This window comes from Prenolepis imparis, unplaced genomic scaffold (assembly GCF_030444845.1).
Source record: "Prenolepis imparis isolate NDT839.2.m4 unplaced genomic scaffold, iyPreImpa1.0 SCAF_5, whole genome shotgun sequence".
In the NCBI taxonomy this organism is placed as follows: Eukaryota; Metazoa; Arthropoda; class Insecta; order Hymenoptera; family Formicidae; genus Prenolepis; species Prenolepis imparis.
Window position 1 is genome coordinate 6,191,005 of NW_028141163.1, and position 26,170 is coordinate 6,217,174.

Below are 26,170 nucleotides of genomic sequence, written 5' to 3' on the forward strand. Positions count from 1 at the left end.
ACAAGCGTGCGGCTCGTTTAGAGAAAGGAAAGTAAGACATGGACGCGAGAGCTACGCCTCCTCCTTCTTCTTTGCGTCTGCCGCTAACTCTTCGTGGTTCTCGCTCACCTGGTGAGCATATAACGTAAGATAAGATAACTTTCCTCCACCTCACTCTCTTTCATCTCCTTTCAACTCTCCCTCTCCCGACTCCCTCCCCTTCTCGTTTCCTTTCCACAAGTCAGCACCATGCTTTTGGGGAGCTTTCCACCACCAGGACGGTGCACACTCTGCACCTCGATAAGGAACTGTGCGGCACGCATGGCAGGATACGATTACGAGTATCACGGTAGGTTGAGGTAGTCGATCAGTGTGAGCCGCTTTAAAACAACCACCCGGGAACAAAATTAGTGGTGACCGATCGCCGCAAGCTGGACTATCCGCGGCAAGTAGAAGTGGTCGATCATTGTATGAACACGATCGAGGAATCGTCAGGAGCGGTGATTATTTTTTTTTTTAACGCGTGCCAATTTTTCGAACGCGTGCATTTGGACAAAAATACCGTTCGCAACATTACACATATTCCGATTGTTCCTTCCCGTTTGTCGCGTGTGTTGAAAGAGTGTATCCCAAAGATCGTGTAAATCGACGAAATTTCAAGACGACAATTTCGTCGCCGCTCTTTGCCGATTCCAAATCGTCGTGGAACTTCAGCAACGTGGAGCGCGTGGTGGTAGAATGCACGACGGGTAAGTATGATGTAATGGAATCGCGGATTAAGGAATTCTATGCGTATCGCGCGCCAAAGTATCAAGGGACTGTTGCCAAGATAGAGCATTGACCGAAAGAATTTTAAGACTCTCATTTACATTTTTTTCTCGACTTTATATAGTTAATGATAAAAAAAATTGCAGACGTAATTTATCAATTCTTGTATATATATATATACACACACACAATTGTGATATTTTGTATGATTGCCTTGAAAGAATACTAAAAATGTAGTAATTTTAACTTAAATGTTTTAATACAATTATAATGCATTACTTGCATAGATGCAATTTTTATATAATGATACATATTGTGTATCATCACAAAAGAAATGCTTGAAGTATCAATTTCTTCATTGCTATTGACTATATATTATTAGTTTACAGATATAGATATTATTGCGTTCCTATCTCAATCTATTCGTATGTACATACAGTATCTTAATATTAATAGCTTTAAAATTAACTGGAATCTTTAGCAAGATTTATCTATATCCATTTATCTTACTTCACTAGTAAAAGTTGATTTGTGTCAGAGGTATTACAAGTAGATATTGAATCTCATATTGCTTGAGCTAAAATAGGGGGAGAAAGCGCCACTTTGTGGATAATAAAGTTGACCGCGTGTGAAATTGAATACATATTTTAATTTTATATATAAATATAAAATTATATATTCTTTGTATTTTATATATACATATATATATATATATATATGTATACATAAAACGTGTAGCATACATATATTAGTTTATTACGCATAATTAGCTTATTATGTTACATAAAAATTATGAAACATGTTTTAATTCCATACAGATATGTAATAGACATATGCATTCTACTTTATTATTTCTTAAAATAAGTGGATCAAGAATATATCGTGACAGTTTCAATGTCACGAAAATTATACTATCGAAACTGAGCATAGGTAGTTTCTTTTCTATATCGTGCTATGGAGCTAGTAATGATATAATGTTTAATGAAATTAATTTTAATCTTTTTCAATTTTAATAGAAATTAAGTTTGTTCCAACATGTGTTGCGCGATTAAAAGAACGCAATTAAATGTCATATATTGATAAATATATATTTCTCACACATCCTTGTAGCTTTCCAAGATTAAAGAGACGCGTTTGCGACGCTATAAATCTCTATAATCATTTTCTATCGGATTTTCTAATCTCCCGTCTTCTTGAACGCGAGAAAGAAGAATTTATGAAGTTTCTTAAGAAAAGCCTCTCGAAAAAAAAATAAAAAAATGATCGCGAGTAATTATGAGAACTAGGTCGGGGTGTAAAATAGGGCGACGTCTCGCGGGAGATGTGCACGTGACTCTTTTCATGTCTGTCATCATCGCGCGGATTGACGCGCATTGGGCGCGAATGTTACGAATAGTGAAAGGAGAATCCGCGTGACGTGCGGATCGAGAAAGCAATCCGCGCTTTATTTCGATCGACTTAACAGACTTTATCTCAGTCGCCCATCACGCGACTTCCCTATCCCTAGGTAAACGCACGAGATGACACACACGAGACCGGAATAGAACTTTGAACCGCACGATATGAAGATGAGATGAATGTTTCGTAATTCAAAACGTTCTTTTGCAAGCCTCGCGTATACTTTTACCCGCTTTCGAATCCTTTCACCAAGCTAGTAAATCATTTGGTTTTTAATTGTCAAATAAAATACCGGTCTGTGTGGCGGCGATTCGCAGACATTCGGGACGGTCGATCACTGTCCGCCTACTTAATGGCAATTATTGTATCTAATCGAGATGCTGCAGCACGGCGCAATGATGGCAGTCGATTAGCGAAGCGTATCGCGAAAGCTCTCATTACAATCTTTCGACAATTATTCCAATTTGTTAAAGTTAGTCGCTAGCCAATTGCACAAAATATGCATCATTGTAATTTATTTGTATAATCAATACGATATCATACATTTTTATCCGAAATTTTAGATTCGTTCTTAGATTGCATCACTTACGAAAATTTTTAATGAAACATTTTTATAATAATTTCCATTGCTTTTAAATAAGTTAGACTTTTATTTAAATAAAATAAGGATAAAAATATGTCAATATATATACTCTCTTTAAAATAATCATAGTTTTATTCTCTCTATCTTTTTCTCTCTCTTTTTCTTTGTATTCTCTATATTCCTGTATTTTATACTATTATAATGAACCGATTTAATTCATAGTGTATGTATTAATTCATAATGTATGTGCTGCCGTATGCATAAAAAATAAACAAAAATAATACTGATTTATGATGTTGAATAATTTGGAAATACATTTAGTTCAACAAGTGTGATGACTATAATTATGTTATAACATAAGCAGAAGACACACATACATATGCAAATTATTAAATTTAATTGTTATTCACTCGTCTTTATTTATAATTTATAGAATGAAGATTATTTGTATAATGTGCAAGCAGTTAGGATATATAGTTCAAAATATAAAGAAAAAATGTATATGCATATTTTTGTATTTTTAATATATTGTATATTGTATTGTAATCTATCAACATAGAAACGAAAAGTATTGCACAAACTTTCTTGCGATATTTTACGGCAGATCTGGCGAATTTTCACTTTTCATGCGCTTCCTGATCACTATTTCGCACGATCAGATTTCACGCGATTAGATACGCGGAATATCAATCCGAATTGACGTAATTCATTCGGTAAGATTGTGGTTTTTGTAAAAAGCCAATCAACAATAAATAGCCATTTAATCAATGAACCATGATCCATTCAATGACCACAAAAAAAGTTATTTCTCCTTTCGATTTCGTAAGATATTTACTTAGCATCGTAAAATGAGTATAGATCGTTTTTAATTAATACTGAATTATATGTGTGATAAAAAAAGAAATATATAACTTCTTTTTCATAAAATCAGGATGTAGCAAGAGTATGTAAAACATACCTATATGAAATTTTTTTTCCACTTTTTTAGAGAGACAATTCAAGACAGAATATTTTACGCTTAATTTAAAGCTTTAGATTAAACATTAATTTTATATCCAATTAAAATAAGAATTGGGATATCTTAATACATATTTATTTCAAAATATTGCTGGTAAATATAGAGAAAAAAACATATTTCTAATCACATAAATTATTGTAGGAAGCAGTTTTACTAATTTAAATGTATAAATTATATTAAAGAAGGAATTATGCCGATAATTTGCATATCAAAGATATTACCTTTAAAATCACAAGTAATTCCCATAAAAACCGATTAATTAGTTGTTACGATTAAGATTACCGAATATACGAGGACTGGTTTATCAGGTTGCGTTGCTCACGTGAGTCGCATATGAGATGTTCGAGATGACCAGCAAGAATAAAAACTCCAGATCGCTTTAAATGTTGATCGATTCTTATTATGTGGAACGAAAGATACTTTCATCACCGGCAAGCTACAAAGCGAACGCGAATACTCGTCAATCATTTCTAACACCTTCAATGTAAACCGCACATTAATGTAATTTCACGACAAACGGTGGTGAATGGAACACAGATGTACGACATTATTAATCTTAAAATTATACTTAACTAAAAAGTTCAAGGTGAAATTTGATTCATGGAAACTCATATTAGCCTCCATACTATATATATATATATATATATATATATATATATATATCGTATTTTGTTATATTTTTTTAACAGAGGTTTTTTAACAAAGATTTGTTAGAAAATTCCGAAATACATATGATTCTCATAATATATCTTAAATGAATATGCAAATAGATATTTAATGGCAATTAATATTCAAAATCTAATTTAAATGTGCTTTCACTGAATAATAAAATTAACAAAAAAATGTTTTCTTTATGAAACTCGAAAATTAAGAATAATATTTATCACGATAATTGTTAGCAACACAACATTTGTAAATATTACATACACGAAATGTGTTCATTATCGTGCAATTGTATCAATTTCACGCTTACGTATTATGTAAATGTGTTGCAGAACATGAGATTACAAAATATAGGAGTAACTCTTATAGACAGAAGGTTCGCGATACTCTTTCGAGTTAAAAAGAATAGCGATTATGGAAGAATTTCGACGTTTGTATCCCAGTTTCTCTGCTGCTCAGAATGCACCGAATGCAATATGCTTAAATAAGAACACACGTACCGTGTAAGAGATATTATCAAGCTATTATGCCAGAGAATGTCCAAGGAGAATTCATTATGATGGACTACCGAAACATTTTATGTGACTTTACGTACAGACCGATTCCACCGAAAAAAATTCATTTTTTCTTTTTATCATTTATTATTAATTTTTTTATTGTATTTAAAATTGTTAAATTCTTCTGTTATAACATCACCAATAAATAATCGTAACGAAAAAATTGATTAATTTTTTATATTATTTTATTCATTATTATATCGCTTAATTATACTATTATTTAATTGAAATATGTATTAATATATGTAAAAAATATTTTTACTAAGTTTCTAAAAATTCATACACGGGAATTCTGCGCTTAATTTCATGCAATGGAATAAAATAAAAGAAAATTTTCACAATATATAATATTTTATATAACTGCTATGTGTTGGACATCCGATCATATCTGACATTAGACATTCGTATTTTCTTTATTGAGATTGCAATTCTGTTGCGCTTGCAAGGCAACTTAATCTACTGCTTAAGAATCTAAATGGATATATATTAATCTGATATCAATCAAATCATTATTTCAATGAAATATTGGGGCTGATTGCTTGCTCATATTGGTATTAGTATCGATATTCAAAATGATCATAAAACTGAATTGTATATATGTATATAATTAATATTAATAATGTTAATATAATAATAAAAGTAATAAATTTTTTTCTTTTTTTTTCATATTTCTAATTTTTCTAAACAGTGCAATATTTATAATCTCCACTGTCCTTTTTTCTCTAATTTTTATTAAAATATGAAATATATGGAATCGCACGTCTATTATAAATTATAATACATTCTGTATATATCGTACATTCACTTTGAAGGAAATATGCGGAAACTGTCGAGGTTTAATATGTAATCATCAACTGCTTCGATTAACATTTGCAATCACAATAAAATATGATTGTTCGCCAATTTTAGCTTCGTGTATTATTACGACAATTTATATGTTATGTGTTAGAAACGAAATAGAAGAAAAATAAAAAAAATTCTATGTTGATTTACAAGCATTTCATTGTCTCAATGTAATAGTACTGTCATCTTTCGAGCAGATTTCAGATCAACAAGATATGAAACAATCCGTGCATAAAGGATGTCGTGATTTAAGACAACATCGAGGCGAGCGGCCTTTTGCACGATACTCTTTGACGTGAGAGAGATAATTGTTTGTACGGGGAATGTTGCAGATTCGCGATAACGTGGACGCGATCCGCGATAATCGGATCGCTGCTGCTGCTGTTGGAAACAGCATATTGCAACGGATTGCAATATCAACCTTTCGACTCTTATGCAAACGGAGAAGAGTGCGCCTTGATCCTGGACGCTCACGGTAGAACCAGCGTTTACGACTACACCTATAATTTACTTCGCGGATCGTTGTAAGTATCCCCATTAAGATCGAATATGAATCCACGCGACGATAGCGATCTTAATTTAGCGAAAGCCAATGCGAAGGTAAGACGACGTATTTCTCCGAAGTAACTGGAGTGAACTTTCGCAAAGTAAAATCGCGCTACCTGTGAATTTTCGCGTCCCACTAATATAAGTGAATTGTATTTTTATATTATTTACGACCGACTAGCTGGCTTTATTTGGTCTTTAGTGTCTATAACTATAGAAGTATCGATTTAATTAAGACATATAGAATACCTGTATATACATATACCTATATCTATCATTCAATCAATATGTATATAATTATTATATATAACTATCAAAATGATATATGTAGTTATTGATAATTGCTGATTAATAAGCACTTATACGCAATAATGCTTTTTATTACACTGCGGCACGGAAAAAAAAAATATTAACCACCATAGATAAATTAGATATCCTTATATTATACTTGAAATTTAAACATAGTAACTAAATTTCAGATGTAATACAGAGATCTAAAATTTAACTATGGTAGTTAATATTTTTTTGTCCGTGCGATTACGAAAGTTTCATAGAAGCAAATAAAAATGATATCTTATCAGTTGGATATCTATTCTAGAATATATTATAACAACTATAAAATGCACAATTATCATTATCAAATCGTGTTCGCCAATTGCATTGAAATTTAGTTTATATAATGAAATCTTCATTCGACATTCTAAACTTTAGAATTTAGTTTATATAATGAAATCCTCATTCGACATTCTAAACTTTAGAATTTAAAGGATTAGAGAAAGCGGGAACTTTGGCCGCCAGGACTTTCACTATCATCCTATTCCCACAGGACTGGTGGATTCCAATGCGTTCTTATACCGGTTTTCTACTTATAGTTATACATATGTATATACAATACATCCTACGCGAAACTTCGAGAGGAAGATTGTTCCGCGCGTGTCTAATATAAGATATGACTAGATAAAGACTACATCACGCGCATTAAAATTTTGCTTCTATTTTTAATATATTAATATATTTAATATATTTTTAATATATTTATAATCTATTTTTTTCATGTTTATTATATATTTTTATTTTCACGTTTATTATATACGATTATGAACTCCGAATGATAGATTTTGATAGGTTTCATTTATACAGGAATTGTATTAAACTCCTATTTTGTATCTCAAGTAAGCAGTTTTTAAACGAAAAGTTTTTCACTTAAAAATTTAAAAAAGTAGCTTTCGAAAAAAACTATAGATTAAATAATTTTAAAATAAGGTGATCTGACTGCTTAAAGCTTAAAGTATCAAAGTAGATGTTAGATTGAATATTATGGAAAAAATTCGATTGGAATTAATTCAGGACTAATCGTAAAACACGTTTTTCTTATCAAACTTTTAAAAGCGGCCATTGCCAGGCAGGATCGCGTTTATGGTATTGAATCGTAAACGCGTCATGTAACAAAAGTAACAATTACGAGTCGCGGTAAAGCCCGCTCTGTCCCATTCATCGCCCGTGTAGAGAATCGTATTTACCGTATCGTGCCACAGTTATAATCTTCGCTTCCAGGTGCCTCGTGCGAAGCAACACGAAACCTGTGATTATCCGCCGTTTTTCGCGCCCAGTAACCGACGAGATCGCGTTTATCGTTTGCGTGTGCTCTCATGAAATCTTCATAAGAACCGAACTCGACCGAGGCGAGGTGCTGATCACGAAGGTTACGGTTGTGGTTGCAAATTATTTACTGGACAGTCAGAATTGAGGAAAAAAAAATTTTTTTTTTGACAAGCGTCAAAACTCGCGTGTCATCTCTTGTTCTTGTTGCAATAAAAAAATGCATCGACGCATATAATTAGTTATAACGTGGTTTTTGCAATAACAGCCCAGAGATTCGACATATCTAAATGCACCGGTTCAGTTACGCGAGAATACGAACGGCGGTGATTATCTAATCCTAATCTATTCGTTCATACGATTCAGCTCGTACGCACAAGAATCTTACCGTCGCTAATTGAGCCTTCTCAAGACTCGCAACTAATGAAATACAAGCAGGTCACGATAAAATCCCTTTAAACTGAATTGCCAAAGATCGTATAGTAGCCGAAATAGTTCGATAATAGCCTTACTAACGAGAAGAGAATCGATTAGAATCACATGTCAACGTATATTATTACTGTTCTTAATTCCGTGTGCCTTCACATTAGAACAGCTTGCATAAACTCAATTTATTTTATAATTGTAAAACACGTTTTCAATTGAATATATATATTTTTTTAATATTATTATTCATGAAAATATTAAAAATAATTTAAAATGTTAAAATGTTAATTACTATTTGTTCCACGCAAAATTATACATATAAATAACTTATAATTCTGAACTCAATTTGTCGAAATCTTTAAAAAGACGAGCAATACTTTCCCTTCATAGAAAGAGAAAGTAATTATCAATTTTAATTTATTCCTCAAAGATTTAATAAAAATCGATGCAACTGCTTTTGCTTATCTGATAATAAATATAGATAGAAATTTAAAATTAATTTCTAAATTTACTTAAATATATTATAAATATTCAAAAATAGAATTTAACAGACAGATGCAGAAAAATTCATGTAATATATCGCAGTCATAGTCGTATGAATAAATTAATAGCTAGCCAAATAGTTACTCAATATAATCAGAAGTAAATATAGTCAGGCATTCGCGCACGCAAGTCGCGTGATCTGTGTCGACCGTTTAGGTAGCCGGTACGACATTGTAACGCCGTCCGATTAGCGATGTCACGCACCTACTTGGACGAAGGCGCTTGGAATGTCAAGCAGGTGCCCGGGGACACGACATAACGAGGGACGCAATTGCACCGCGAAACGACACCGCCGAGATATCTGGAGATCGAAATTGCGCGTGCTGTCCGTCGACTGTGAAAGCGAGTCTTGTTTCGAAAAAGATTGCATTTAAAGAGCGCAAAAAGGAGAGAATTCAGATTCGATGCGCGAAATGATCCGCCTCGCAACCCTGCGCTCGAAACGGACTTAAGAACGTGATCCACGAAACGATCGCGTAGCGGCAAGAGAATAAGGCGGGATTATTTTCGAGAATCGTGAATACCTCGCGTTGCTCGCGACAGCGAGTGATTATTAAATGTGGCATATTAAAGTACGAATGCCGTGAGCTGTAAAATATAATTTATGTGTACCGAGAGGAAGAAAAAGGTATCCCTCCCCCACCCCATCGTCCTCCCTTAGCTTGGCGTAATTCGCATTTATCACCGGGCGGCGAGAATGGGCCTATAGTCGTTGCTCGGACCAGTTATGGTAAGTGCGTCGATGCACGGCATCATTACAGAATGCTTTCGTTATTATTATCGTCGGTTGCAGCATAACGATCGAACCACTCGACCGCAATTAGACACAAAAACTATCTTTCTCTCTTTGCCTCTCTCTCTCTCTCTCTCTCTCATTTTTACATCTTAAATACTTTATAATTAGTAATCCACGCCGCTTGGATCGGATTTTTTTAGAGCATTTCTGTCGATCCCAGAATAAATAAGTCGACATATCAGTGTTTTAAATAGATTAAGTTAAGATCCCGTTATGCTAAATACTGTGTTCGGTAAACGTTCACGGAATTTAATTATGTACCGATACTTCAAAGTAACTATATGTATATCAGTATACGATGTCACGCATGTGTGCGATAGATGATAAAATTAATAAATTTCTAATACTAATTATTTATTTTGCAATCGTTTAATTTCGAACATTTTTCTGAAATTTTTAGTTGGAAATTTTGTTCAAAGATCGTAAAAGATAGTAAAGTAATTTGCATTCACATCTCAATAAAATATGTAGAATTTTAGAATTCGGAATTAACGATGAAATATGACTGTAATAAGCATAGAGATGGAAGAATCGAAGGCGGAAGCTGTGCGGCTAGAGAAACGCGCAAAATCGTTTTAATCAACCTTCGTCGGCAACGAAAGGCATGTCAATGCCAATACATTTCGCGGTGGAAACAGGATATGAAAGTCAATTCACCCGCGCTCATAAAGAGCACATTCTAGGATAGTTTTGGGTTGCCTTAATACGAATATCTGCAGGCGTATACAGACGCTCGTCCGTCTCGGGCAAATCTCACGCAAAAGGCTTTCGAGAGTGTCGACTTCTCACGAAAGTAGGCTACAAACGTTAGGTAATTAACCCGATGCTGCGGAGGAAAAGACGAAAAGAAGGGGACTGCAAATAATACTCGCATTGAAAAAGATCGAGCATGCGGTTTAACTTTCATCCTTGTTCTTTCGCAGCCCCACCACGGGAGGAGCTCAAACCTGTATCACGTACGACGCCGTAAATCATGCTTACGTCGAGGCGAGGAAGCGCATTAGTGAGTATATTAAGTTTCATTTAAAAAGTTAATTGCGCGCTGTCTACATATAATTTCTTGTCGGTAATGATCAATATGATGTTCGCGAGTGTCGCTCGTATGATCGGTCTAATATAATAAATGCATTACGATCGATCGCTATACGTTGATCTCTTATATCACTCATGCATTTCCTTATCTCGTTATGTCACTTAACACGTAATCGTCGTAGACGTCGCGAGACCAAAGTCGGAGATGTGGCGACCTGAAGATCTGGCAACGATCGGCGAGCTGCTTCTCGACATTAGCACGAATCTCGCGCAAACGTAAGTCTCCCTACGACGATAAGTCTATATCTAATGCTCACAACAGAATTTTCCCCCTCCCCTTTTTCCTATTTCCCGATCGCGTTTTCTTTCTTTTTCTCTCGCTCATCTTTTTTTGATATTTTCTAATCATCGGCATTCAGATATGGACTGACCTACGAAGAGATAGACAAAAGTCTACCACTGATCGATACCTCGAAGACGCTCATTCACGAGGTTTGTCCCGCCTTTCTCAGCAATGTGGAATGCAGGCCGGGCAAATATCGACGATACGATGGCCTTTGCACGAATTTGCAGAATCCCACATGGGGAGCTACCTTGTCGCCTTTCGCGAGGTAACTATGATCTTTTTTTTAGTACAAGGGATTACCGCTATAGAAATTTCATAAAATAAACACTCACCGATACCTGCAATAGCGAAGTATACAGCACACTGATCTGAAAACAAAATATTCAAATTATATATGTATATACATGTGTGTTGTGTGTGTGTATACAGGGTATATATACAGGGTGTTTTGAAACGATCGAATATCTCATAGACAATGCGGTTTAAAAAAATGTTTTTATTTTGCATACCTCACAGTTGACCCATTGTCGCCCGATGCCTCCCCAGGCCTCCTCCTCCTCTCTTGGTCCTTCGTAGCACTCGCGAAAACACGAATGATTACGATCGTCCGATACTTTACACGGCACTCCCGACGCGACGCGACGCGTGAATCACACGCGTATTTCGCGTACATTGCACAATGAGAAAACAATCGAAAATACGAAACAACGATTCGTTCGGTACGGGTATTATTGCTGATAAGCTGCGCGAGTGTTTAACTGCGAGAACCTGTGATAACAAATAAAATACATACATATATTAGAGTAATCTTATCTTAATATCTGTAGATATAGGTATAGTAGATTCGGTTCTGTTTATTTTAACTTAATTAATTTTTTTTTTTTTTTACTTTTAAAAGGCAGAACTCTTTTTAGAACTCATGTAGAACTATAAATTTGTTCATCCTGATAATTAGACGCCAGCTTCTCACACACGATAAACGCAACGCCTCCTTTATTTCTTATTCTTGCAGATTGATGGCTCCGCGATTCGCAGATGGCCTATCAGCGCCAAGGATATCCGTGACGGGTCATGATCTACCATTATCCCGAATCGTGTCGCGCACCATGCATCCGGACGAGGGTTATCACGATCATGCCGGCACGGTTATGGTTATCGCATGGGGACAGTTCATGGACCACGATTACACTTTAACCGGCACGCCTCTAGGTATTTTATTCATTAAATTTTTTATACAACATTTGCAACAGGTTCTTTTGCCACAACAGTTGTTGATTTTAACATTTGTACCGTGATTATTACATCTTCGTTAGAAATAAGTCTTCCCTCCCGAAATGATTTGATTATTAATGAGATGCTATATATATTATATAATCAAATAAATAAAATAAAAACTCGGAATTTTATATTTTACACAATTTGCAAAATATGATGAAAATAAAAAAATCAAGTTTTTTAGATTATCGCATATTTTTAGAAGCAATTCTAAAGTTAATGCAACAAAAGAAAAAAATAAACTATATATCTATAAATTAATTAAATAATACAATAATTAATAATTTATCTATATAATTCTTCTTTAAATAGATGAATAATAAAGTATAAAAACATTCAATCATTATTAATACGACAAACGTTTTTCTCAGTGAAAAATTATTTATGAAATTCGTTACAATATATATAATCTCGTTCAATCGTGATATATAACAAATCTTAGAGAAAGTAACAATGAAAAGTTGAAACGACATTTTCGTCAGCCTATGTGCTATAATGATTGAAGCCTGCCGATTCAATCATGCAACTAGAATAGAAATTAGAAAGCTAGCCTCGAATGAACAAACTGACTGCTCTTATTGCAACTGTATCGAGATATTTGATATATATGCTCTCGCGCGTGCATCTCTTAGGTCATTCGCTCTCGTAGACCCTTTTACCGTATATCGAAAGGAGGGTAACTACGAGAGAAAGCGAACAATCATATGTCGGATAAACCAATCACATGTCTATCCATGACGTTTCCGAGCAGCAAAACTCGTCGATTTGAGATCACATTACGCGATATACGCGAATACGTCAACCAGAATTGATAAAACGCTGATTTGTCGTGCTGAGAAATAAGTGCCACAATTTACGTCAATTATTAAATCCTTCTCGAGAAAAGAGAATAATTTGGAATGCAATTCTGTGTGTTATATCGCCCCTTCGGGCGATCCCACGCACGCATGTGTGCGTTTCCTGCAGAAAAAGATAATTAATCGACGTCGATTTTTCCTTCGTTTAACACAATCGAGATTACGACAGAGAAATAGTCGACATTTGTAATGTTCCATTCGATCGAAAACTGATATTCCGCCGGTTCGCCGCATGCGGAATATGTATATGAAGTGTGCGTAATAGGAACGCGCTATCGCTCTTTGTAATCATTATGTATCGATCATCGCGTTTGCAGACCCCTTGAACCGAAACGATCCGGAAGAATGCTGCGGCCGGCCGCCACACCTGAAGAATCCTTACTGCAACGAGATCCTAATACCGGAGGATGACTATTTCTACAGATTGTTCAACGTGCAATGCATGGACTTCGTTCGCGCTTTTCCTGCCGTACGACCGGGCTGCCGTCTCGGTTCCCGAGTGCCTTTCAATCTTCTTACAGGTGTGCTGGATGGTAATACCGTTTACGGCATCACGGAAGCTTTCGCTAGGTAAATTGCATTGATTTGCTTTTAATTCGAATACTAATAAAAAAGAAATTATTTCCGAGTATTTATGCAACGGGAGACGCGCGAATTATCGATCCTATATTTACAGTTAAGATGAAAATTATAATTGCGCGAATTTTTATATAACACGTGTATATGTATATGTAACGATTTATATTATGTTTATGTAGAAAAATTGTGGACACATTAATTTTAAAAACAAAAATGTTTAATCAATAATCACGAATTTTCTATATGTATAATATTTTAGATTCGTCGTCCTTCCTTTTAATAGCAGATTTTGAATTTAAGATTCCATTAATTAAGATTTGATTTTTACCTTGCTGAAAATTTAATCTGTCAAATAAATAATTCGTCAAATATTTTCATTCGTCAATTTCAAATTCGTAAATTATACTTAAGTGTATCTTAAAAGAAAAAGTAAATGTGGGACGACTAGTATATAAATCCGTTAAATAATTATAGCAAACAAAAGTTATAGCAAAAAAGAAATTTAATGAATATTATAATAGTATTTTATAATGTGATATAAAAATAACGGCATGAGAAAATGTATCAGAAAAACTATAGTATAGAGAATAATCGCCAATTATTCTCTAGAGTAAGTGAATTGTGAATTTTTTGTGTGTATACATTTGGCGCGAGAAACGAACTTTATTTTACCTTTAAAACTTTAAACGATATAGACATGTACAATCTGTTACGTCATCGACGACAATAAATCAGCGTTGCGTTGTTTCGATTTTTTTACAACATAGACACGTGCCTTCGCACGTTCGTCGGTTCTTCGCACTTTCTAGCATGTAATGGGATGCAATCTACAAATCTTGTAGTTGCTCAATCTTTGCTATCTTTACGGTCCTTCATGACATCACATGCACACACATACACACATATATACACACATATACACACACAACACACACACACGGTCTGTTATGTATATTTCCTGCTTCTAATATGTATCTTTCCTTTCATTCAGATACATATACATATATGTATATAGGTATTATATTATATCCAAATGCAAAGTAAATTTAAGAATACGCTCGCAATTTATTTTCGTAAAAGTTTCTAAAAAAAGTTTATGTTATCGATTCTAAAGATTAATATCATTATTATTATTAGATTAATATATAGCATATCCTAAGAGAGAAAAAGAAATAATTGTGCGATATGTTTTTATTTTATTTTTTAGAAAACTTCGAATGGGTTATGGTGGATTACTACGAATGAATCCAGTTTTTTCAGAGTATGGTCTTAAAGATCTATTGCCGCTAAAGTTGGACATACCGGATGAAGGATGCACTCGACCAAACAAATCGATGTACTGCTTCGAAGCCGGTAACGTATATTTTATACGCTTAAAAAATATGCAAAATCTAGTAAAAATATCCCTAATCCAGAAAGAGAATATTGTCCCATCCATCTATGTAAAAATAAGATTTAAAAAATCGAAATTTTAGTTTTGTCAAAAAATATTTAATATTGAAGTGAATAATAATTAATATAATATTTTAAGAAAACTGTACAACTTGAAACTTATTATCAATTATTGGGATGTTTTTATTATTAAAAATTGTCTTGCTTGTTCTTAGAAAAAATTAGCTTCAAAATCTATAATTATTTTTCAAGATCTATGATGAAAAAAATATTCAATCGGTATGAGATATCTCTTGTGTGTAATATCCTGTAATATTTCCTAGCATTTTTTCCCGTATCATATAATAGTTGTTGCATGTACTTGATATATTATAGATGATGGTCGTGACAAATCAATCGCTTCGTTATTGCTTTAAATTAGACACTAGACCGATACTTTCGCGAAATAATAAGCGTAACTTTAAAATATGGCATACAAACGCGCGGGCGCGAACTATTAGGTCAATTGTATTCATTTGAATTTACAATGAGCGATACATGCAGTCAGAGTGAATGTAACCGTGCTAATATAACTATTCTAATTTCTGTGGATTTTTGCGCGTCTGATGATACAAGACAATGGAGCAATAAGTCACGCTCGTTACTGCCTTCTCACGCGGCGCCGCTTACTGCCTATGCTTTCTCGAGATGACCGTGATCGACGTCAGATCACCCCATAATTTTGCCCGGCACCCACGTCTTTCTCTTTCCCTCTCATTTACTCGCCCAGAAATTATTTTCCTACGTCAATCCGTTGATTATCCGGGAAACCTCACCGCGACATGTGTACGAGGAATCCGATCGAGAATTTGGTTAGACAAAACAATTCGATCGCGGCAATAATTATATGCACTTATCATGCGCTCCTATGCAGCCCTATAAATCATATATACCTGAAGCCGGAATATAGACAGAAGCAGTCTGAGCCATAAATCTTCTTCGAGTATGCATTCGTGTGAGCATTCGGCGCGGCATCTCACTCATACCCTGTACTTACATTAATCGCGTGTTACGGAAAAATCAATTGCTGCATAAAATTGGCTGTTATTATTTCGGTTTTTGTTTTTTTTTCGGATAGCGAGTAATTGACTTAATGCTCATTTTAACTATCACCAGTAGGCATCGTACCTACATCGCATGATTATCAGTACGTCGAACGATACGATGTGGGTGAGAAAGAGAGAGTGGTTGCGATGCAAGGACATCGACTTCCATAAAGTAGAATATTAAAAAAATATTATATAGTTTACGATATTTGTGGACTGTCTGCAAAATTCATTTATGCAGCATAATAAAAAATTAATATGCTTGGAAACTTATCTCCTTAATAAATATCTCTACAATTAGATCTGAACGAATTAAAGTTCATCGGTATAATAATTAATAGATTAATAAATTGATATGTTATCGGAGCATATCTGACATCATAATTCATGTGTTCCTTATAGATAGTATAGAATAGATTGTCGTCACAGTGCAAAATGCATTATGCAACGGAACGAAAGAATTATCTGATTCTTTATGAAAGTATCGCGAGTTCGTTATCGTCGATCGTGTGTGAGAATTAATCACTTTTTTAAAATTCCAGATAAGATTAATATTATATCAGTCATTTCTGTCCTTACTTTCAGGTGAGATTCGTGTGAATGAACAGCTGGTACTTACCTGTATGCACACTTTACTGGCACGGGAACATAACCGGCTTGCCAAAGCGTTGGCCATCGTGAATCCGCATTGGGACGATGAAATTCTCTTCCAGGAAGTCAGACGCATCGTCATCGCGGAAATTCAACACGTCACTTATAACGAGTTCCTCCCGATATTACTCGGCAAAGATGTCATGGAGAAATTTGGACTTCTTCTCGAGAAGGAGGTGAGTGGCACTGATGATTCTGAAATAAACAGAAAACATAAAACGTGAATTATTTATAATTTATTGTCGCATATAAGTAAAAATAATTTTACTTAGAGACTAAATGGAAATTTATATAGTTATTATACAAATAAAAATTTCTAATAACCGATTGAGATTTAACGACATGGAACATTTAACGACATATGTCTCCTATGCTTATTTTTTTCCGTTCGTCAGACAGCCATTAATAATTAATAATAACCACGTTGACGTTGAAATATTGATTTTTCGTAGAATTACTGGGACGGATACGACCCGAATATAAATCCAGGCGTAATAGATGCTTTCGCCTCTGCTGCTTTTAGATTTGGTCACTCGCTATTGCCCACGGCTGTAGAACGATGGAGTAAAGCTCACAAATTTATTGGTAAGCGACATTGCACAAGATTACATTGCATACAAAGTGTATCAGAACTTGTGTGCTTTTTTTCTATAAATATATCATCAATAAAATTAATAAGATAAATTTTGCAGAAATTTTCTAATTATTTACGATATTCCCTCAAACCTAATTACAAATATTTGTTTTTATAGCTTCGAAGAGATTGTCAGACTTGATAAGACGACCTTATGATCTGTATCGTGCCGGTGTGTTTGACGAATATTTCATGGGTTTAATGAATCAAGTTGCTCAGGCTATGGATGATTCCATAACGCAAGAAGTAAGACAATGATTAGCATCAATAAAATATAGTATTATGCTAAATTATATTTTTTACAGGTGACAAATCATCTGTTCAAAAAAGTAGGGGCAAAATTCGGAATGGATTTGGTATCTTTTAACATGCAACGTGGTCGTGAGTTTGGTATTCCAAGTTACATGGAATTCAGGTGAGCAGAGCTATCACAGATTAATCTTTACTTATACCGATTACCTTGTTTAACTAATTATAATTGCATATCTCTCCATGTTTCGCGCAATTATAATCCTTTATATCTATAGTGAGTATATAATAAGTGTTATAGTAGATAAATGCAACTGATGAGGAATAAAATTGAATGCTAATAAAATTAACGAAGAGTAAGCCATAAAAAAGTTATAAAATTAATTACTTCTTGATAATTGGCAAAAGTAGAGTAAATCTAAATATATTATTAAATAAAGTTTTTAAATATAATTTAGAAAGAAAAGAAATTTAATAAGCCACAGTTAGCGCTAATAAATGCGTTAGAATTAATTTTGAACGAATATAAGAGATTATTTATTTGCATTTGAAAATAACATATATACTATTTCGTGATTTTATAAATTTCAGAAAATACTGCGGCCTTCCCGAAGCGAATACTTTCGAGGAATTGTTCGGTTCCATGCCGAACGAAACTGTCAGACGATATAGCACTATCTTCGAGTGAGTATAATATATCTGGTAAGCGCCAGCGGCGAAAACCTTCGGAAAGGTCGATCGATCAAGTTTTGCATCTCATTACTCAGTTAGTGGACCGATCGCGCGGCGGTTCTAAATATAGCGTATTCAGATATAACGGCTTCATCTCAGCCACGCTCCTTTTCAGACATCCTGCAGATGTCGATTTATGGTCGGGCGGCGTATCCGAAAGACCACTTCCGGGTAGCATGCTCGGGCCAACCTTCGCCTGCCTGATTGCCACGCAGTTCAGTCATTCGCGTCGTGGCGACAGATTTTGGTACGAGCTGCCGAACCAGCCATCGTCCTTCACTCCCGGTGAGAAAGAACCCTTTCGAATTCGTGGGAGTCGCCAGTCGCGCGATCCAAGGACTCGATCGATAATCGATCGAAATACGAAGTGATATTGTACCTTCTAAAATCGTGTTTGTGCTTTCACTTTTCTAGAACAACTCAACGAGATTCGAAAGACAAAGCTCGCCAGACTAATCTGCGACAATACCGATCTTATCGATACGATACAAATCTATCCGATGGTCTTACCCGATCATGAAATGTAAGTGGATATGATTAATATGAATAATATAACGATAAATAATTTACCGAGCATCATAAAATAGCATAATTATTCGTATAAAAATAACGAATAATGATGAATATTCTAATTTATAATTGTGAAAAATATGGAAGCGAAGGAAAAATTATTTTGCAATCAAGTTCAACCAAACATACAGTACAATTTTACTTCATTCATAAAAAAATGAAATTTATAAAAAAATATCTATACATTATTATTTATTATATTATTATTGTTGTTATTATTTAATTATATTTTATTTAATAGATTCACGAATTAAAATTAGTGTATTTTATTTAATAAAAATAATTATTTTCTACTCTAATTTGCTCGCTTATAAGAGTTGCTCGCTTACAAATAATTAAAAACCTAATTTTTACAATTTTGTCGCAATAGAAATCCTCGAGTTCCGTGTCGAAGCGGTATTCTACCCAGCATAGACTTGTCGAAATGGGCCGATTTCCCGGCGACGAGTCACGCCGCACAATACGTGAGTAATCTAGCAGACGAGTACGGGCAGTTGGGGAAATAAAAAAGGGTCTGTTCCATCACTCTAGAAATAAACAGAGTGCCCTTAGGCGAACACCACCACGATCAACCGAGTCACGAGTCAAGAAGCTCAACCCTTAGGCACTCTAACCCGAGACCACCCCGTAGGCATGCACGTGTTGAAGTAGAGCAAACAATTAAATATATTAAGAATCCCACGTTTAAATCAAGAGAATCGATTAAATTATAGTAGAGCATAAAGGTGAAAAAGAAGCATAGAATTGGCCAGTGTCGATCATATTCGATCCTCCGTTTTAAACGGTTCGTAATTTCGATTCACAAACCACGACTTGTGACACATTTGATAATGGCTCATAAATGTCAATGCAATTATGTCATTACGATAGCAAGATCGATTTGATATATTAAACTATTTTTTTTCAACTTGCCATAATTTTCTTTTTTTTAATAGTATTTCACGTCCAATTAAACATAATACTGTGTAACTGCACACACATTACACATTTTGTATATAGTAAATTACAATTCATTGTCAGTCGAATTATTGTTTGCACGTAACCGCCTATCACATTATCCTCTTAATGTCGTGAATTGCTGTAATATTTAGCAATGCTTAATATCTAGTCCTTTCAATACTACTGTGGAATAAGTACATTTTGATTTTTCGATCAATACATATTTAAAAAAATAATCTACTTCGTATTTTCCGTATCTTTTAAAAAATAAATTAATAAATATATTGCTTAATATAAATTTTCTGAAAAAACTGAAACTTCTGTTTTTTTTTAGTTTAATACAAAGCACGATCATGTAATTATGTTATGTATATGTATACTCGATTACAAATTACGAATTGTGAATAATGTATTTTTGTATAAGTTGAAATTTAAACTCTTCTTATCCGGAATATGCTGCACAATAGTGCCATCTTTTTAAATATAATATTTTAAACAATGAAACTTTTTATTATCGTTTTGATTTATATATTTTGCATGTGTGTTTTTCATACGGTTTTGTCAATTAAGAAGAAACTCGACATTATATACATACATTATTTGTTAGAAATGAACAAATGCTGGAATTTGATATAAAGAAATGCAAAAACGCTTGATTTTTAAAAATATTTTTTTCACATTTTTTAGTGCTATTAAAATGATTTCTTATATCGAATTTATTTTCATTGTTTGTCACGGTTATCCCTTTGTTCTTTTACATCGTCTTGCACACATCCCTATACCTATACACTCGGCCCCCCAAATCCAATACCGGGATCAGGTAAAGTACATCGTATGCGCTTGATATTTTTAGAATCAGATAATCGCGTTTGTTCCCAAAAAGTATGTGATAGTATAGTGTCATTTTAATTCCACTCCCTATTTCCCTGCCAACTGCCACACATGCACCACATTATCTACCTACAATTACCTATTGTACTATAGCAATGGGTGGAGGAGCAATTGCTTGACGCGTCGGGAGGTCCGGTGAAACCGGCGATACGGGAGCACTACGACAGACAACAAGCTTATCGAATCTTCTCTGAGAATATTAACGGCATTGCTTCGTATCTGGGCTTCACGAAAAAGTAATCGCAGAGCACCGCAAGAAGATAAATGCCTGATCATAAAATATCCACCGTCTTCATACTTCATACGACGCTCTGAGATGCTATTTAAAGTGCATTACATGAATGGAAATGCGGTTGATCTATACATGTGTGTATGTATAGCAAGATATACATATATATGTATATCGTGTAACGTACGTATTTACGAAATATCTTTCTCAATGCATTAGAAGGACTCGATATTATAAAAGAGTTCCGATATTTCTAGTAGAAATCTTTTTTATCTTCCTTATAATAAAATAAAGTATAATAAAATATTTATATATACTCATAATGTTAACTATATAATAATTAAAATAAAATTTCGCGCAATATTTATATTTATCGTGCTTTAATAACAATGACTGAGCTTGAATTAGTTATCAAATAATAAATTGTTATTTTTCTATTATTATTTTCTATCTTATTATCTTATTGCTTTATAATTTACATTTAGTACAGTATAATGACTTATATTCAATAGTGATAATTTTTTAACGTAATTTATATATGTATTGTATATAAAACTCTTTGTTTTTCTTTCTCTCTCTCTCTCTCTCTCTCTCTCTCTCTCTCTCTCTTAAACGACAGCTTTTTTCAGATGCGTTAATGCATCATAAATATCATAAATTACGATTGCATTATACGTAGTATTTGCTTCAATATATTAAAGTGATATAAAATTTAATTTTTATTTGTCATTGATAAGCCCGCGAACAAATAGAAATATTTATCAATAAAAATGTACATTATTTTATACAATGCTTAATTATTGTTTCAAATATTATTGTAATGAGCAAGACTGTAAATACACACAGTGACTCGGAAATTCGCACGATGTTGATATTTCTTGCTCCATACGAATTTAAACAAATTTATAATTGAATCGTGTATTTTTCTGCGCCACTGTAATAACGTAATTATCATTTTGTATTTTGTACATAATTACAATTAAGAAATAAAGTCACTTCAATAAGAGTGCCATTTATAAACCTGTATCTATTTTTCTGTATTACCTTCGACATGCGAAGCAGAAATTGCACGTAAGTTGGTAGAAATTGGGAGCTCGTTACACGTTTTAAAGCCATCACATGCTTAGCGATCTATTGAAATCAGTAGCATTGTATAATAATGGCACAATGGCTTATTATAATGTAATTTTTATTATATTATATTTTATTATATTTTTTATTATATTTTTCAACAGAATTATATAATAAAAATATATATAAAATAAATATTTTAAAAATATATCGTTATAAAACAAATAACGACAAAAATTAACGTTTATTAATAAGTTTAAATTAAACGTATTTAAACGCATTTTTAGTATTATAGTTATCTCGTCTAAAAATGATTTAGACAAACAATGATTATACATATATGATTATATTGTATATATCTTATTATTTATTATTTAAATATATATTGCATAAAATATATAACATATAATTAAAGCGCGTAAATAATAATAATCTTATTATTATTTTTAATTCTAAGAATTTATTATTATATTTTAAATCTGCTAATATGATTCGATTATTTTCAGGATGCCATAAAGAAAACCGCATCAGAAATTAAACCTGTATTGCAGCGAATATATATTAATAAATTTAATCATAAATCGAAAGATTCGTCCACGGGAAAACATACAACAAACAATTTAAAAAAGAAACCGAGCAAGCTTTGGTGGATTTATCCACGTCATGCTAAATGGAAAAAAATTACACAGAACTTAGAAATGCCTAAAAAAATGTTACAGTTGCAAGAAAAATCTTTAAATAAACAAGTTATGTTATCAAAGTTCTCTCCTGTAAATGATCAAAATAGAAATATAAATCTCTCGCCTGATATGGAGATTGTCAAAATTACAACGATTGTTGAGGCCATTCGGCAAAAGCGGCAAAGAAGCGCGCAAATATCAGAAGCAACAAACAATATACAGAGAATGATTGGAAAGAAACGTTTAAAGCGTTCGTCTCACAAATCGAGATATAACTCAATGATAACTACAGATTCAGGGCATGATCGAGAGAAAAAAACTTTCACTTCGAACAAACGGGCTCGTCATCCAAAATCTCATTATCGGGATCAACAAAAGGAGTCTTTGTCAACGAGAAAACGTGCAATTGATCTTAAAGTAGCGAACAACATTGCGATACCGAGTACTGTATTTTATAAACGTATTTGGGAATACATTAACGGTACTCGTCCTCATTCCGATATCATCGACGACTACAGTTTATTGAAAAATAATTCTGAAAATAATTCAACGTGCACCGACAAAGACCAAATTACAACTTCACAATCACAGAAACATAATTTACGAGTAACAACTCCTAAGATTAAATCGGAACAAGACTTTTATAAACGTATCTGGGATATAATTAATGCAACTCAATCAGCATATGAAAACACAAAAACACGTTCTAAACGAAACGCTAATATCGCGAAAAGTAATATTTTGACTCAATTATGCGTGCAAGGAGGAAAAGTCAATTATACAGAAGACAAGCAAGTGCAAGCGATAAACGATAAAGTGGCACTTGAAACCGCGGAGACGACAAATTCGCGAGAAATATTTGATCCTTATATATCAGACTTTAGGGGCTTTACGAATAAAACTCAATGGCAACCTATAACTCCGATAGTGAACATGATAAAATTAAATAATGATCTGATCTCGTCGCCGAATGTAAGTACTGCAAATGCTTCCGAAGTAGCTGACTTGAATAAATTCCCTGATGATGTCGAAACTAATATCGATTATTTGTCTTCCGATAATTCAACGAAATATGAAAAGCGTAATAGATCACAAAAAATCATCATTGAGCCAAGATTGCCGTATTCTTCTCAAGAACAAGAAAATTCTACCGTTTCGCCATCTTCGCCAATCGAGCATACGATTGATAATACTTCGGAATCGGAAGATCAAACAAAATATACGAAGGATTATTCAATCAACACAACTCCGATTTATGATCCTTTAAATATACCTTACGTAGAGGTGCCAGATTATACCGATCAACAAGAAGAGAGTTTAGATAAAGACAATCAAAACTCAACTGCAGCAAATTATAAGGTATATGATGACAGTGATTATATTGATTTTACAAGAAATTACAATCCTGTTGAATTCTCGTCGAAGTCTCCAAGCGCTGAAATTAAAGTATTACAGAATATTCAAACCGAAAATAACGAGCCGGAGATTTCATTGAATGCAAATACCTCGCATTCACATTGCACAGAAAATAAAGATTCTATCGAATGTACTGATAAGTATGATGTTAAAGATACCGAATTACGGAATAATACCGAAATAAGCGACAACGTTCAACGTTCTAAAGAAGATTCTGTAGAATCTGTGTTAGCCAACGAACGTAAAAAGTCTACTGTAGATTTTATTGATTTTGATATAAATGAATATAGAAAACCGTTTAATTTGGATGATTTTATTAAAAACGATCGTATATTTGAAAGTATACAAACTACTCATAACAAGGAAAACACGAAATACAACGCTAAAGAAAATCCCGCAGATCGCAGCGAAGAATCTGAAGAGTTCGAAATATATGCCACGGATCCGAAAGAAGAATCGTACAATTATTTTAGAAAGAACGGAAATTACGACGATGGAATCACTTTTGACGATAGAGATGAGGCAAAAAAGAATATCCACTCTTCGACGGAAGAGAAAACGGAAGACAGTGACGTAATCAGCGAAGATCATTATCATTATGACGACAAAGATTTTCTTAAGCATATTTTCAGACAGAACAACGACAAAGAATCATCCGAATCGGTCGATACGGAGGACGAATTTTTGTCTCGTTATTTTACAAAGGATATTTTGGATCAACTGCGAGATAACTCAACAGCCGAAGAAGAGAGACAAAAAGAAGAATCGAGGAAAAGAGAAGAAATATATAAAACATTATCAAGAATTTTGGATAAGAAGGATCGTTTCTCTAGATTAGATGAGAATCTCGACAGAACGATTAAAGAAGGTGAAACGATACCGATCAAATATAAAAATTTCTGGAGCTTAGAATATGAATCGCCTCGTAAAAAAAATGAGGCTAGTGAAGAAACAGAAACTTAAAAAACACAAATTATGTTAAATCATGTTAAACCTATATGCTTGTTATTACACAGAGAAAATTTTCTCTTAGAATTTACCCTGAAAATTATGGTAATCGTGGGACAATATGCGATATGAAAAGAATTTTATGAAAATTTATCTGATTAATATTTATCACAATAAAAAATAATATCACAATAAAATATAAAATGTTTAATTAATTTTATTAAACTATATAGTAAAATTAATCAAACATATTTTATATTTTATTGTGATAGATATTATTTTTTATTGATAAATATTAATCAGAAAAATTCTCATAAAATTTTTTCCATACCATATTGTCCCATGATTACCATGATTTTCTGGGTAAATTCTAAGAGAAAATTCTGTGTACATGTTTAAGTTTTTCAGAATTAGATAAAATAAGCAATTAATTGCGATTATTATATATGTTATATAATGGGATCAATTAGCACATAACAGTATCTATTTTGTTATATTATATAGTAATAAATATTGGTTATAATGCACTGCAATGTTACTAGAAATTAAATATAGTTAATATATTCTGTAATACTTTTGATTTAGTATTCATTTTAATTGCGTGATTTATAATAAATATAACGAATTAAAAATATATGGAAATAAATATCCTTGTAGTAAGTATATCCTTAAAACAGTAATAGAAAATATATAAAGACATATAATATCTATATTTATATAAAACTACATATATATTTAAAAAGCTATAAAATATTTTTATTTTTGTAAGAGTGAAATACCTATAACATCTATACCATATATCCAAATGTTGCATGTGTCAAAATTTTATATGAAAATAATAATTGTATGAGCTTCGAGAACAAAGAAAATATAAA

General features: G+C 33.2%; 1 protein-coding gene across 3 annotated transcripts; it reads left to right on the forward strand.

The window, feature by feature from the left end:
• The first annotated feature begins 512 nt into the window (after positions 1–512).
• Cysu (peroxidase homolog) lies at positions 513–25,345 on the forward strand. 3 transcript variants are annotated; one of them, XM_083037859.1, is made up of 17 exons: positions 513–728; positions 6,142–6,333; positions 10,643–10,722; positions 10,934–11,027; positions 11,171–11,362; positions 12,110–12,306; positions 13,547–13,799; positions 15,016–15,161; positions 16,871–17,112; positions 17,389–17,521; positions 17,689–17,816; positions 17,876–17,985; positions 18,411–18,503; positions 18,667–18,836; positions 18,966–19,074; positions 19,492–19,585; positions 22,758–25,345. In XM_083037859.1, the coding sequence occupies exons 1-17, from the start codon at positions 718–720 to the stop codon at positions 25,308–25,310; spliced, it is 4,797 nt and encodes a 1,598-aa protein (XP_082893985.1). In that variant the 5' UTR covers positions 513–717; the 3' UTR covers positions 25,311–25,345. The 3 variants fall into 3 exon arrangements, with proteins under 3 accessions (XP_082893985.1, XP_082893982.1, XP_082893983.1); XM_083037856.1 differs by lacking the exon at positions 22,758–25,345 and adding an exon at positions 21,045–21,421; XM_083037857.1 differs by lacking the exon at positions 22,758–25,345 and adding an exon at positions 19,653–20,478.
• The last annotated feature ends 825 nt before the right edge of the window (positions 25,346–26,170 follow it).

Excerpts from the sequence above, each read along its gene's own strand:
- Cysu (XM_083037859.1), top strand. Across the intron at positions 12,307-13,546 it reads TTTAACCGGCACGCCTCTAG|ACCCCTTGAACCGAAACGAT; the intron begins GTATTTTATTCA and ends TCGCGTTTGCAG. Across the intron at positions 15,162-16,870 it reads GATGTACTGCTTCGAAGCCG|GTGAGATTCGTGTGAATGAA; the intron begins GTAACGTATATT and ends CCTTACTTTCAG.